The sequence below is a fragment of the Triticum aestivum genome, chromosome 5D (assembly GCF_018294505.1).
Source record: "Triticum aestivum cultivar Chinese Spring chromosome 5D, IWGSC CS RefSeq v2.1, whole genome shotgun sequence".
Taxonomy (NCBI): domain Eukaryota; kingdom Viridiplantae; phylum Streptophyta; class Magnoliopsida; order Poales; family Poaceae; genus Triticum; species Triticum aestivum.
The window spans coordinates 453,061,457-453,076,297 of NC_057808.1; the positions used below are offsets into that span (position 1 = coordinate 453,061,457).

The 14,841-nt window shown below is 41.3% G+C and overlaps 2 protein-coding genes and 1 non-coding gene across 5 annotated transcripts; all 3 read right to left on the reverse strand.

Annotated features, from left to right (window-relative positions):
- Positions 1-579: 579 nt before the first annotated feature.
- TRNAP-CGG (transfer RNA proline (anticodon CGG)) lies at positions 580-651 on the reverse strand. The gene has a single exon. It is a non-coding gene; the product is annotated as a tRNA-Pro (tRNA).
- Positions 652-2,752: 2,101 nt separating this feature from the next.
- LOC123122676 (phytosulfokine receptor 2) lies at positions 2,753-4,074 on the reverse strand. Its single transcript, XM_044542987.1, has one exon. The coding sequence runs from the start codon at positions 4,039-4,041 to the stop codon at positions 2,926-2,928; it is 1,116 nt and encodes a 371-aa protein (XP_044398922.1). The 5' UTR covers positions 4,042-4,074; the 3' UTR covers positions 2,753-2,925.
- Positions 4,075-5,319: 1,245 nt separating this feature from the next.
- Positions 5,320-9,828, reverse strand: LOC123122677 (serine/threonine-protein kinase AFC1). 3 transcript variants are annotated; one of them, XM_044542988.1, is made up of 12 exons: positions 9,624-9,828; positions 8,589-8,778; positions 7,965-7,991; positions 7,658-7,811; positions 7,474-7,522; positions 7,269-7,383; positions 6,876-6,967; positions 6,571-6,706; positions 6,415-6,479; positions 6,233-6,330; positions 6,023-6,125; positions 5,320-5,822 (listed from the first exon to the last, which is right to left on the reverse strand). In XM_044542988.1, the coding sequence occupies exons 1-12, from the start codon at positions 9,714-9,716 to the stop codon at positions 5,670-5,672; spliced, it is 1,275 nt and encodes a 424-aa protein (XP_044398923.1). In that variant the 5' UTR covers positions 9,717-9,828; the 3' UTR covers positions 5,320-5,669. The 3 variants fall into 3 exon arrangements, with proteins under 3 accessions (XP_044398923.1, XP_044398925.1, XP_044398924.1); XM_044542990.1 differs by lacking the exon at positions 8,589-8,778 and having other exon boundaries at positions 9,624-9,813; XM_044542989.1 differs by lacking the exons at positions 7,269-7,383; positions 7,474-7,522; positions 8,589-8,778 and having other exon boundaries at positions 9,624-9,778.
- Positions 9,829-14,841: the final 5,013 nt, after the last annotated feature.

Genomic DNA, 14,841 nt, shown 5'->3' on the forward strand with positions numbered 1-14,841 from the left:
GAAAAATGGACAGAACCAGTTGTAAGGGAAAGAGACAGCTGCAAACATCCTCACCAAACCAGGCTTTGAAGACCGCAATAATCACTCGCCGCTAGAAACGAGATCTAGTTACCAATGATGAAGTGTTAGTTGGGGCATCACCCCACACAATGCAGACTTGCAATCCTTCATGGCCAATCCAAAGGGTTGGAGAAACCGTACCTGATGTATACTGTCTCTTGAGCAAGCAATACACATGATTCATTGCATTGGTCAATCATGCATGTTTGTGGTTCTTGAGATGGCTACGTGAGAATTGATCATTTTGGTTATGATTGGTAGCTGGATTTACATAAGGCAAAAAGGTTAACAGTTAAAACTAATCACAAAGGCGGACCTGAGATGGCTCATTGTCATTGATGACCTAAAGTGCATGGATCACCATTGTACCTTTTGTGGTAGTATTGAGAAAATATTTTATTGATCCATAGGAATTAAGGTCAGCCATTCCTTGTTACCACAACTAGAGTTGACACGATCTCTAGTCGCTGCTGCACTCGGTCAAATTTAGTTGGGCCAACACGACGGCTAAAAAAAATAGGGGTGTTCCGAGAATCGAACTCGGGACCTCTCGCACCCGAAGCGAGAATCATACCACTAGACCAAACACCCTGTTTGATTTCGTAGCCAATCTAACTTCTTAAATCTACACAGCTAATTAGGCGCTATTCGACTCCTCTTTTTTTTCGCTGCTATTCTACTTCCGTTGATGAGCTACCACGAAAATGGTGACTACCTATTAGGCGCTTGTTGTAGGGCAGATGGAAATCCAAGTAAAAGGGACATGAGGGATTGACACAAGCTCGTCAAAAGGAAATGCGATCGAAAACTCAGAGCTGATCCTCAACTCATCTATTCCAGGGTAGAGTAAATTTCCCCCCGCAGAAAAAAGGGGGTAAATAGTAAATTCAGATAAAATAATAAAAAAAAATTTTAAAAATCTGAAATGTTTGTACTTCAAACACGCTCGACTCTTCTAGGCGCGTGCAAATTTTCATGGGAGGAGCTTGGTAACAAAACAAAATCGGAACTCCAAAATGTCCAAAGCTGCAAAAAAAAATGCCAAACTCCTACTTTCTTTCTGAGCCCCTCCAAACTCATATCGCCAAGAAATTTTGCAAGCACCTACACAAGAGTCGAGCATCTTAGATGCCCGAAACATTCAGATATATCTTTTTTTTAAACTCTAATTATTTGTCTCAAATTTACTTCTCACGAGCTGGACTGTTGGAACAGACGCACGTGGGCATTGAAACGCCGGCCGCCGCGGTGCGGGATTTATTTCGTCAGCGGTGGGAAACGGGTGGGTGGTCAGTTTCGTGTGCACCCTTGTGACAAGGATACCTGTACCTGTACCTGGCTAGAGCTGTGGCCCCTCTTCGTACGTTACCCTAGTACTTACTGTATTTGTCGGCATATCTGTATTTTTATATGCATGTTGATCTGTACCTTCGGGCGGCCATATGAGGCTGCCTGGTAAGATCAAACATTTCTTTTCGGAAGTGCTGCGAGGTGCTTTTTTACCCTGCGATGGTATTCTTGCTAACCGGCACATCCCACGTTGACCGCAATGCCCCATTTGCTGGGCTGGGGTGGAGGACATCCAACATTATTTATTTATTTAACCGTCGTGGAGCACAAGAGGTATGGAGGGAGCTAGAGCTGCGAGAAACTATCAGGCATACTGTTGCTGCAGCTTCTTGGGTTTTGCCAAATGTGAGTAATATTGACTCTGCTGAACTCATTGCTGCTAAGCACGATATTTACTTGGCTGCTAGAATCGGTTGCAGTTCCGTTCAGATTGAGTCGGACTCTAGCTTTGTAATGGAGACTATTCAGAATCAGGAGGCTTACCATGGTTTGGAGGTTGCAACTATCACGGAGTGCAATATTCTCAAGCTGGATTTTACAAAAGTTTCCTTCTCTCATTGCTATCTAGAAGCAAACACGGTAGTGGATGCTCTAGCCAGCTATTCTTATACCAATAGATCCTCTGATTTTTGGGAGAGCTCGATCCCTGACTTTGTTTTTCAATTATTCATTTATTTGTAAACGATATGTCAATTATCTTTCCTTCAAAAAATATGTCAACTATCTGAGAATAAAGTCCTATTCATGTAGAACAAAAAGGCATCTGTACACAAGTGCCCTTTGGGTTTGTGTAAATAGTTCATCGTCATCAATAAAGAAGGGAGTTGGATCATTTGCTTTCTTTTGTAAACAAATACTCCCTCCGTCCGGAATTACTTGTCGCAGAAATGGATAAAAGTGGACGTATCTAGAACTAAAATATGTCTAGATACATCCATTTCTTTGACAAGTATTTTCGGACGGAGGGAGTAGTACAAATGAACACGGGCCGGGCCAGTGTTGAGTCTCCTCAACTATGATCTCAAAGTGATCAGTCAGAAAAGGCATCCATCCATCCATCACTACTATTGTTTGCTTGGGCCCGTCTGTGAATGAATGAAGGCGTGGAGGATGGATTTTGCCGTACGGCCTCCTCTTGAGATTTACATCTCCCTTCGGTTCCCTCCCGACACTTCTTAAGACATCTTAAGCTAGCCAACTAATTCTACCAAGCCGTCTTACTAATTAATAAGCCGGTATGGATTTGTAGCAAAGTACAGTATAACCCAGGGAAGAGGACATGTGTAAGCAAAGTATCCTGCGAGATGACTCAGGGGCATGTAGACGGAATGGACACATCTACTTTTCCTTTTACGTACCCACATACATACATACATACATACATAAGTTTTGGATATGTCATACAAGCTATTAAAACTCCTGATACATCAGTTTTGCCCTGAATACATGAGAGTCTCTTTATTTATTCTTTATCATACCCAAGAGTACATCTTCTGATGCGTACAGTCATTAACCTCAGGTTACGACTTTGTTGTGCCCAGTCACGAAATGGTTCTTACCAGACACGGTATTGTGGCTCCCAGATACAACATTGTTGCTACCAGATACGATATTTTTGCTCCCACCTACGTCATTGTGGGTCCCGGACACAATATTGTGCTTCCCAATCACGACATGGTGGCTCCCAGACGCGGCATGGTTGCTCCCAGACACGACATGGTTATCCCCAGTTACGACATGGTTATTACCATATACGACCTGGTAGCTCCCGGATACGGCGTTGTTATTCCCAAATATGATAGTGTTGTCATTCCCAGCCACAACGTTGTTGCTACCAGATCTGACAATGTTGTTGGTCCCAGCTATGACATTTGGGGCATGCTTAAGTTGTCGGCGAAGTATGCTTGTTCCACTACGCTTCAGATACAATGACATGTTAGTGAAACTGATACCTGGTGAACACCCGGAGGTGTTGAGGCCCTTAGAACTCTTGGGTACCTCGCCAACCAATGTATTGTTGGAGAGATCCAAGTAGCAAAGGTGATCAAGCCTACCAATCCACGACGGGATGGTGCCGACCAGTTGGTTGCGGGACAAGTCAAGGACCTCCATGTTCTTGCATTGAGACAACCATTCCGGAACCCTGCCCTTGAGAGCACAATCACCAAGGTCCAGCACCACGAGGCTCTTGAACCCAGCAATAATGCCATCACCGGGTAGCTCCTCGCCACCGAAATTCTTGGTGAGAATCAGCGTGCTAAGGTTCTGGCACCCACGCAGCATGGTGAGCGCCCCTGAGATGTTGTGCAAGCTGTTGTAGCCGAGGTCGAGTTCCTCCAGCCGCATGAGACCCGCGAGGGAGGCTCCTGGGATGGGCCCCACAAGGCCGCGCCCAGGGAGGCGCAACGCCGTGACGCGGCCGTCGGTCCCGTCACAACCCACGCCATCCCAGCCGCAGCACATGTCGCCGGACCAGGCGGCACGAAGGAGAACGGCCCCCCTGCTAAGGTTCCCGGCGAAGCCCCGCAGCGCATGTAGGTCGTCGGGGTGGCACGAAGTCGCGCGCGCCTCGGGCAAGAGAACCGCCAAGAAGAGGAGGAGGAGCAGGCAGCATTTCACCATGGGATTCATTGAGCTCTAGTGAGTGATTCACGGGCGCTCTTGGTGTACAAACTGCTTGGGTGTTGCATCTATCGTTATTTATAGTTTCTACAACATGTGCGTTGTTGCAAGTAGTAGAGAGTGAGTGGCCACCCCACGAACAAGTAAGTGCCTGCCATTGATTTCATTTTGATCTGTGTCTGTCGACTGGGCTGAAATTCGTGGGCGCCAACTCCTCCTCCTCCTCATCTATCTTTTACTTTACTTCCCATCAATCAAAAAGTGAAAGAAAAAAAACGTATACTTTACTTGTCGAGAGAGAGCACCTGGCCTTCTTATAGTGCTCATGCTTCTTGTCTTCATTGTCCTTTCGTCGACACCTGTTTTCTACCCATAGCCCATAGGATGTATCTTGTCAAACTTTCTCGAGGCGTCCGGGGACAAAATACGTTTGAATTCCTCCAAATTCCTTGTTGAATGGATGCACCTTATCTTAATTTTCTCTAGCAAAGTGGAAATGTATCTCAATATATATATGTCCAAGGGAAGGGATCCTATGCTATGCTCTTCATAATTCGTCCTCTCTACTTGCCAAACTGACGGGTTGATTTTACACTTGGTTTATATCCTTGAGCACTTCTATCAGTTGCAGGCCCGCTCTCTTTTCATATGTGGACAACATGCCAGGATCATATTCTAGAGCCCACGTCATCTACAAATAGCAAACATGATAATTGGTCAGTGTTCACCAACCAGGGTCAATCTTTGTAAAGCAGAGTTAAAACTTAAAGAAACATGAAGTGCTGTTCCTTAAGACATGAGACAACCAGGGTCGTATAGTTGGCTGGCCTTTTACTGGACGCCTCCTTTACACAGAACAGTTTGCAACAATGCTAATAACTAGCTAGCGCTTAAAAAATCCATGGATTCAATCCAACTAAGCTTGAGTGTGATTGTTTACCAGTGGTAACCATCTTGACCCTTTTTGGCTGGCTGGTAATACCATTCGTTTATTTTGTGGATACAAAACAACCCTGACCATACAAAAAACAGTAAGTACTCCTTCTGTAAACTAATATAAGAATGTTTACTAATATAAGGGAGTAGTAAATATGCATTACGTTGAATGGCTTCCGTGACTAAACCTGGTTCTTAACAACCTCAAAAAAGTCATGGTATCACTAAAGATAACGAAAGAAAATATCTGAATATGGCATCTAAGACATAGTGAAAGCGCATTTGAATTTGGTCCATAGATCACCCGCAAGATTTAGGATTCTCATCTCAAACAGAAAACACCAGAAGATATAGTATTCAGCACAAACTTTGATCTTTTACCATACCATTTCTAGGGGCGTAAACATACACAGCTTCGACGATTTGTTCGAATTTGCCCCAGCTTCCACTGCGAGGGAACATACCAGAGTTTGAATACAAGACAGTGAGACTTTTGAATTCTCTTTCAACTATAGTACATAAAGCCACAACACACGAAGCCTCTTCTGAACTTTTAACTATGGCTACTGCTCCCTGTCCTGTTATATCCAGGGAGATTCAGATACAACTCTCAAGCTTGTTATTTCCTTGCTGCAAGCCTGCAAATCCTCATAGGTTTCTGTCAGTGTTTGTTTGGGTCAGCCGCGGACATTGTTGCTTGGTCATAGCGACCGCCTTTCACGGTGCCTCCTGAAGAAGCGGTGGCTCAGGGCTTCCTGAGCGGTCAGCCTGGCCGAAGGCTCGTATGCCAGGAGGCCCTGCAGCAGCCCGATCAGGTCCCCAGCAGAGTGATCCACATGCTGCATCACCAGGTTCTGCATTGCAGGATTGGATGAAGGTGGTTATAAAACAATCCAACAAACTTAAGCAAATACCGTGTCACTGCGGTGGAGAAACACAAATACATCTTGAATCCAAACAAGGAAACTTAAGAGCCACTGGCACTAGATTTCAGGGCGAGAAAAAATAGAAATGCCCCAGAAACTAATAGGGAAAGCTCGTCCTGTTTGCGTACCTGGAGGCGAGGCAGCTTGAGAACAGCTCTCATGCTCTCTCGTGTCGTTGCACCTTCTGGCCAGTTCAACCTTCCTCTTCTGATGTACTTCTGCGCATGGTGGCTGAATTTACACAAGGCAAAAAGGTCAACCATCAAAACTAATCACATAGGTGGCATTAGATCCTAATAGTGGCAATAACACAGGTAGTGGATGATTAATAAACATACTCGGCTCTTTCCAGCATGTGCCGTGGGAGAGGACCTAGAACCCTCTCCATCATCGCCAAGTGCTCCAAGTTTTCATGGGTCTGGAATAATGTCTCACCCTGTAATACATAGAGGCCAGTTCAATCATACATGCACATGAACCTTTCCCAAGACAAAGACGGACAAGATATACAATCACATACCGAGCAAAGCTCAACGAGTATACAACCAATGCTCCATATATCACATGGGTAGCTCCACCCGTGCCCTAATACAAGACCAGGGAAAGTCAGTTCCAGTATTTAATAAAACAATCAGAAGTATGTGCACCCAATAGCCAGTCATGTCCAAATTCATACCCAAAATAACCTCAGGAGCACGGTAGTGCCTAGTAGAGACAATGTAGCTACAGTCTTGATGATCATATGCTGTGCTACCAAAGTCGATTAACTTGATCGCACTTGATTTTGGCACCTTCTTTGAGAATGATCCATCCTAGATTTTAAACATGTATACAATTAGGAAAAATAATGCAGCGTGTTGTATCTAAAACAGAACTATACTGAACATGACTTTTATCTGCTTTGAACATGGTGCAAATTTTAAGGAAAAAAAAATCCTGCAACTTAACAGTTATTCGATGTTATGCAATGGTAATACATACCTTGTTTTCAGCTAACTTAGCATCTTCTGAAGAAACAAGGAGAATGTTCTCTGGTTTTAGATCAGTATGAATTAACTTCAGGGCATGCATAACTGCAATGAGATAAGATAAATATCAAGATACATGACACAGAAGCACATGAACCAAATTATGAGCACCCAAATACACACAAAAGCAGATAGCCTAAAAATCAGGAATAAAAGAGAAGAGAAAAATGTATGCAGAAACTTCTACTCATTTTTTTCCGAAAATGACAGAAAGAACCCAGTCCAAGATATGTTATAGAAGAATAAGCGCACAGAGAAAAAGAAAAGCAAACAAATAGAGAATCTTAATAGAAAACAAAGCAAGTACAAAATATATGAGGTTTGCAAAGGTACTGTCTCTACACACATGCGACAGATTCCAAAAGTTGCTCTCCAAGCTCACGAACTAGGTCGATTGGAAATGGGCGGTAGGCTGTTTTCCGCAGAAAGTCGTACAAGCTTGGGCCAAGCTTCTCGCATACCTGTTGAGTCATTGAAATTTATTGACTAACTGGACCCCAAGTCTAACAGACAAGTTGGGGAAATTCTATGAATCAAGCATATATACTTACAATACAAATATGGTTACGATAGTCAAACCAGTTCCGTATTTGCACACAGCTGCAAAAACACTCACGAGTATGTAACTTATTTCTTTAGCAACATGATGCGAAAAATAAATACACAATTTAGTCCATCCCGTACTTATTTATTTAGCTTCCTTGTGGAGGTAGGAGAGTTAGATGTATAACTTACTGTTTTCCTGTGGCGTCATTTCTTGCGAGCTTCTGCAGCACATCAATCTCTATCATTGCTGCGTCACTGTATTTGTTTACAGCACGAACAATTTTAATAGCTACCATTTCTTTTCTTTCTCTGTCCCAACATTCCAGTACCTGACCAAAAGTACCTAAACAGACAAAGATATTCCAATATTATTGTAGATATAAAATGGAAGTTAGTTGCTAGACAATATCAGGTGGATCTGAGCAACATTGGTGTCACAAATTCATTAATTTAAGATTTCACAAATCTATACTCGTGACCATAAGAAAATACTAACCTTCGCCCATCTTTCTGTATATTTTATCTGCAAAAATAGTGAGAAGGGGTATGAGAACAGAGCCTTCTAAGGAGCTCAATAATTTAAGACAATTTGTGCAAACAGAGATAACTAGCATGCACTTTTCAAAAAGACATGTTTGTGTTAACACTAAGACATAACAGTAACATCATCTGGTGCAGCTACAAAATAGGCCAGCATGGAAAACCTTGTAGACTTCAAACCACCCGAAACCAAGGAAATAAAGTCAAATGTAAAAACCCTACACAAGAAAAAGGGAAATCCAAAAACTATTTGAAAATTCGAAGATTGAAAACAAATTTGAGTTAATGTGAAACTAACTATATCAAAAGAAATTGTAAAAGAAGTTAAATCATGGATTTAAAGGTACTTGTTGACAGAACAGTACATGAGTAACCAAGGAACATAAGCAGGTACCGTATGTCTGCAGAATGAACAAATTCAACATACAGATATATCTCTAGTTTTCTGTAGTGCAGTTTAACCAATGCTAAAACATTTTTTTATTAAAAAGGAAAAAGGGAAATGGAAAAAGAAGTTTCCTGCATGCTAAGGGTCACAAACAGTCATTATACTCAAATAATGATGGTCAAGTGTAATTACAGCGAGAGGTCAAATTCTCTCCAACAGCAAATACATAATGGCCATCTTTATCGTCTTCTCTCCGAGGAGGGGAAGCATTTCGAGCAACACCCTTTGAGAGCAGAGAGAAGCAAGTATAGTCCGGAGGATGTGACGGCAATACCATGGTGGTCATATCGCCAACTTCTTGCCCACAAAATGTTATCTGAGCCTACACACATCGATCACTCATATTTTTCATGCAGAAAAGAAAATATAATACCCATCTGATGTTAATGTTATGAAGTGGAACACAGAATAAACAAAGCACAGAATCGGACATTAGCATCACAGTAATAAACCTATATAGCACTAATAGAATCATGCAAAAATAGCTTACCTGAAAGCACTCATATTAACAAAAGAAAATACCACTTAGTATGCTACACGCTATTCGTACGTGTAAATTTGAGCCACTAATACAGTGCCGAATATTCTGAAAACGCCATCCATAGTTCTCACTAGATGAAGCGAGGTATGTTAGACAATAATAATGTAGATCCACCCAAGTATTTCACATGTATTTTAGGCAGTGAACATAGGTGCATCAAGTTAAACATGAATTGTACTAAACTCAACAACATCATGATAAGCTGAAAGTTGTACGATATTGAGGCACTCTAACTCAAGTAAACAAGGCCTGAGAGAGAACCACGGACACAAGAATTTACAGGGGCAATTTGGTCCAGCATCCTAATTTAACCGACGCTGGCCGCATGTTGGCTGTAACAGCTCTACACAATCGCAGAGCCAACGGTATCTGCAGTTCAATCAATCAATCTCAGCCTGAGCAGGTCTAGCATCAGGCACACGACACTCTAAACGCTGGATTTGCGCCAGATCTACACGGACCGCGCCTCATCTAGCTCATGCTACACCTCGGAACAGACACAAAAGGCCCTGATCATGCTAGGGCTAACGAAACCGCGGACGAATTCCGTCGAATCGCGCCCCGAATCCGCGGATCGGGTCAGAGCAGAGCAGAGCATATAGGGGAAAATGGGGGCGTCTGTTTACCTTGGTCGCTGGCGCGACGTCCCAGCCGTGCCGGGCCCGCTTGCGGGGGCGGCCGGCGGGCAGATCGGCCGCGGCGGCGCACCTGGTCGCCATCGGTGGGTTGGAATTGGGGGGATTTGGTGGGAGCACGGGAGGGAGGGAGGAGAGGCGAGGTGGGGGAAACGCGCCAAAGGGGAAAGTGTGAGGCCGGTTGCTATGTAGGGAGGGGTGGGTTGGGTTGGGTGAGGATCGGATGCTGCTGGTGCTGGGTTTGACTTTTGACCCGGCCAGCGGCGCCGAGATTCGTGCCAGGCCTGATGTTAGGTACTACAGCGTTGGGATTTTTTGTAAACCTTGTTTTTATGGAATTTGCAATGTTTGGCCTTTTTCTCAGTGTCTATAAACGAACAATGGCACGAACTATATGAGATTACCAAGCGCATACGAAACCGAACGAAGAGTTTATACAAGTTCTCATTTGATGTGGGCATGTATGCTACTCCCTCCGTTCCAAATTACTCGTCGTGGTTTTAGTTCAAATTTGAATTAAAACCACGAAGAGTAATTTGGAACGGAGGGAGTACATTCGATGTGCCGTATTGTGGGTTGAACTTGTCTCTTGTGGTGATTTCAACCAAGAAGTCAAAGGGGAGACATGACAACGGATTTCTTCCTTTTAATTCAAAAATACAAATCTAGGGTGGGGGGGCGTGATTTTCTGTCATGTGTATCACATGTCCACCTTAGTGGATTGAACTCCAAACATATAATCATATCTGGAATGCTGATATGAGCATTCTAGCAATATACATGTCCATGCATGGACGACCAATGAGACCCTGGAAAATTGATGTGATCATTACGAAACACATATGCACAAGCCACCGATTATAATCCTTCAAGGACAAGATTGATGGAAGATTTGTGAACGAAAAGGATTAAGCAAAGAGCGGTGCCAACTTCTAAGGGCAAGGATGGAAATCAGAAAGAACCCACTGGTTGACACATATACTCTAGAATTTTCTATTGGTTACAACTAATCTATAAATCCTGCTCTAGAACCTCTATTAGGGTATTTCTTGCATTTGTGCATATATCAAGATTCTTAAATTGGAGCAAATATATATAAAGACACTATAGGACATCTAAATGTCACACATTATTCTGTAGACGAATATGGCTATCTTCTTTGCTCGGATTTTGATTTAGATTGGATTTTGAGTACCTAGGATATATCTAACTACTTTTGAGAAAAATAACATAACCCCCATGACTAATAACACTATACTTATACACTTCCTATTTGAAAGCACGAACATTTGGATATAGTAGCACACTTCGAGTTTTCAATGTTGGTTGTGGTTATCTTATAATAGAATTGCGAGTTAATGCATGTATCATCAAAAAACAAAGTTAATATTTTGTGAAAAAATGATCTATAAAAGATAAAAATATTTAGTATAACTAGATGATGGTTTGTTCACCATTTTACCATTTGTGGTATGTGAATTGTCGAAGTAGAGTGACCTTATATTGTACGAGGTTGTGGATCTGGCATCCCGGGAGTGGAACAAAGGAAGAGGATGCGGCGCCGACTAGGGGAGGAAACGGCGTCCTGAGACAGGAGGAGGCAGCCCTTGCCGGGGGAAAAGATGACGCCCAAGGAGAGGAGGTGTGGCGGCTCTAAGAAAAGGACTCGCTAAGTTAGGCAGTGTGACGCGGGGGACGGCACGCAGAAAGGTCGGTCACCCAATAATTCTCACCCAGCCATTCGGGAGGACTGACGAGCCCACCAGTCATACACTTCGAAAATAAACCCCGTGGTGAAAGGCAGCAGAGACATCCGACGGGCTAGTGTGCTCATTTGACCGAAATCAACCTCATCAGACAGCAAGGAACATCTCATAGTAGGTGAGAGTCGTGAGGCCTCTGTGTTGGCCAGTAACTTACAACAGCTTATTTGTCAAAGATGCCAAGCTGGAGTTTGCTAAGTTTAACAAAACAATTGTCCGTACTCACACAATCGAGTTATGCAAAACACAGTGGAGCAACCAGACCGTAAAGAAAAAACATATTGGCCCTTGTGTAGCTCCTTTAGTTGGCACTCGCATCCGAATTCATGTTACCTACCAGTCCTACGTACTAAGCGACATTATGCACGCACCCAACATTCAATGTCAAAAGATCAGTCTGGTTGATCGTACAAAGTACTAGCGGAAGGACGAAAGAACGAGATAACAATGAAGACATGCCAATTTAGACTATGTGCATGGCCTAGGGTTATGAGTTGTCTTACTTATGTACTACATGCATGTCAAAAGCTCCACTACTTGATACATATTTTCACATGTCATCGTTGCTTCTGGGCATTCAGTGAGAAGTGGCAACCAACAAAGAAGAACAAATTTCAAAATGAATCATGGGAGTGGATTAACCTAAATTAAACAAATACAAATTTAAAAATAAAAAATATAATGCAACTATGTGTAACATAATAGAACATACAAATTTGAAGTTTCTCTAGCCTTCTCATTCCCCCTATACTAATATACTAAAAACTAACAAAAACAAATTTTATAACGAAGAATGCATTACTAACATTGGTAAGAAAATGAAAAGAACTAAAACAAATAATAATAAAATATGCACACAATTTACACGGAAAATTGTGTTTTTTCATAATATGCAAAAATAAACATATAATAGTGAAATTACTGCAAAAATAATTTTTCTAAAAATAATAAATTAGTGGCATCGGTACTTAACCCATGGCGTCTGTGCTACTCAAAATAAAAAATAATGATGTTTTCCAATAAACTAAAATGAAAACTAAAGCAAAATCAAAATAACGAAGTTTTTTTAAGAAAGAATGAATTAGTGGTATTAGTATTACCATTTAAGAATAAAGAAAATAAAAACAAACAATGAAAAAACAGCACACACTATATAAAAAAATGTATTTTATATATGCAAGAATAAGCATATAATAGTTGAATTTCGCAAAAAAAGAATCCTAAGAAGGATTGAATTAGTGACATTGGTATTTCCCTTGAAGAAGAAATAAAATTAAATGAAAAATGAAACAAAATCAAAGCAATGAAGCTTCCTAAGAAGGAATGAACTAGTTGCATTGGCATTACAAGAAGGAAATGAAAAATATTAAAGCAAATAAAGAACAAAGTCCACAATTTACACATAAATCACGCTTTTTTCAGTATGCAAGAATAAGCATGAATAGTGGAGTTTTCACAAAGAAAGTAAGTTTCCTAAGAAGGAACTAATTAGTGACCTTTGTATTACCCTTTAAGATGAAATAAAATGAAATAAACAATAAAACAAAATCAAAATAATGAGGTTTTCTAATGAAGAAGAATTAGTGGCATTGGTGTTACCCTTTAAAAAGAAACAAAATCTAAAGCAAATAATGACAAAGTTTGCACACAATATACACCAAAATTAAGTTTTTTTAATATGCAAGAATAAGCATATAATAGTGACTTTTTTTGCAAAAATGAAGTTTCCTCAGAAAAATGAATTAGTGGCACTGATATTACCTTAAAGAAGAAATAAAAGAAAATAATGACTGAAAAATCCGAACAATGAAGTTTTATAAGGAACAATAAATTAGTGGCATTGGTATTACACAAAAAAATAAAAAAAGTTGCACTCAACTTTGCACTGAAATTGCACTTGTTTGTACTATGCAAAGAATAATCATATAATATTGCATTTTTTGCATATATTTTATAGTATTTGTGTGTATACATTTACACTCACCCAACATCTAAAAAAACCCACAAAATAAAAGAAAAAACTAATAAAGAGAAGCAAAAGCAAAACACATAAAACAAAAAATGGAAAAAATGAAGGGAAAGAGGGGACGCCTGGATCTCACATAATGGGCTTTAGCCCATTAAGGATTTGATTAACCCAAATCTATAGTTAGTCGAAAAAACACAGTCGAAAAGAACTCAAAGAAAGAAGAGCATGAAAAAAGGGAACACAAATCTCAAAGCAAAAAATTAATGGCCAAAAAGCCGACGAACCCAAAATCAGTGTTCAGGTGATTGTTTTTTTAAACTTCACTCCTCATTTTCTCAACCACACTCACATTTTTATAAGAGGAACCAAGTCCTTAGGAGTTGAATCTACCCAAAGGCTAGGAGGAGAAAATCTAGCCCATCTAGCCAACTCATGTGCAACATGATTGGACTCCCTAAAGCAATGCTCATAGATTACATGGATATAAAGTATAAAGACATGAAATAACAATCATTAAAAGTCGCACTTGCGTGAGATGAAGAGTTCCCCTAATGCATGGTTGTGATCACATCTGTATTATCGAATTGATCTCAATTTTATTGTAGCCAATCGCGCGAGCTAGATTCAAACCAAACCTCCAAGAGCCTCCGACATGAATGCATCATAACACGCCTCAACTCTTTCATCGGCAGCTGTAATAAACTTCCCATTACCGTCTCTCGACACAACAACAACCTCACCTAGCATCAAATCAGGCGACTTACATATCGCTAAAGTGCACCTGGTTTTATGTTATGACCATATGTCGCATGTCCGCATCACGGACTCCGGGTTTGTACGTCTATATGAGTGAAAAAAACATTGTTTCTCCACTTATCACGACAACGGATCTGAACGATGAAAACACATCAATAGATCAACCATATATACATTGACGAGTGATGTGCCCTGCGCTCCACAGCCGCGACATCACAATCCTATCATGGACAATGGATAGTGTCGCATGTATGGCACAAACGGTTTCAAGGTTGGGTATTTTTTGATCGGGTTGGGTGGACAAGGAAGGATTGCATGCAATCATTATTTTTGTTTGATGGACTTTCCACTCCAAGTAAGGATCTTGTTCCTTTCAGTAAACTCACTTCGTTGGGCTTCACTTTGCAATTATAATGTACTTGAACTCTTTCTATCAATGGCAACATACACAAAGTTTTTGCATATTTGTAAAAAGAAAAGGCGTGATCACAAGGCCGGGAAGTGAGTGAAAAGGCAAGCCATTTGCTAAGTAAGCACGTAGGCGTGGTAGCATACGCCCTTGCAGTGATTTGTCTTGCACGTTGGCAACCATTATCGTGCTCCTTTTGTGGTCTCCAACATCTACTACCTGTCTACCTCCTTTCCGGTTTAGAAGGCTCACACGCAGTGGCGGAGCTCGCCAGAGTTGTTTGGGGGGGGGCAAGTACAATATATGAGTCAG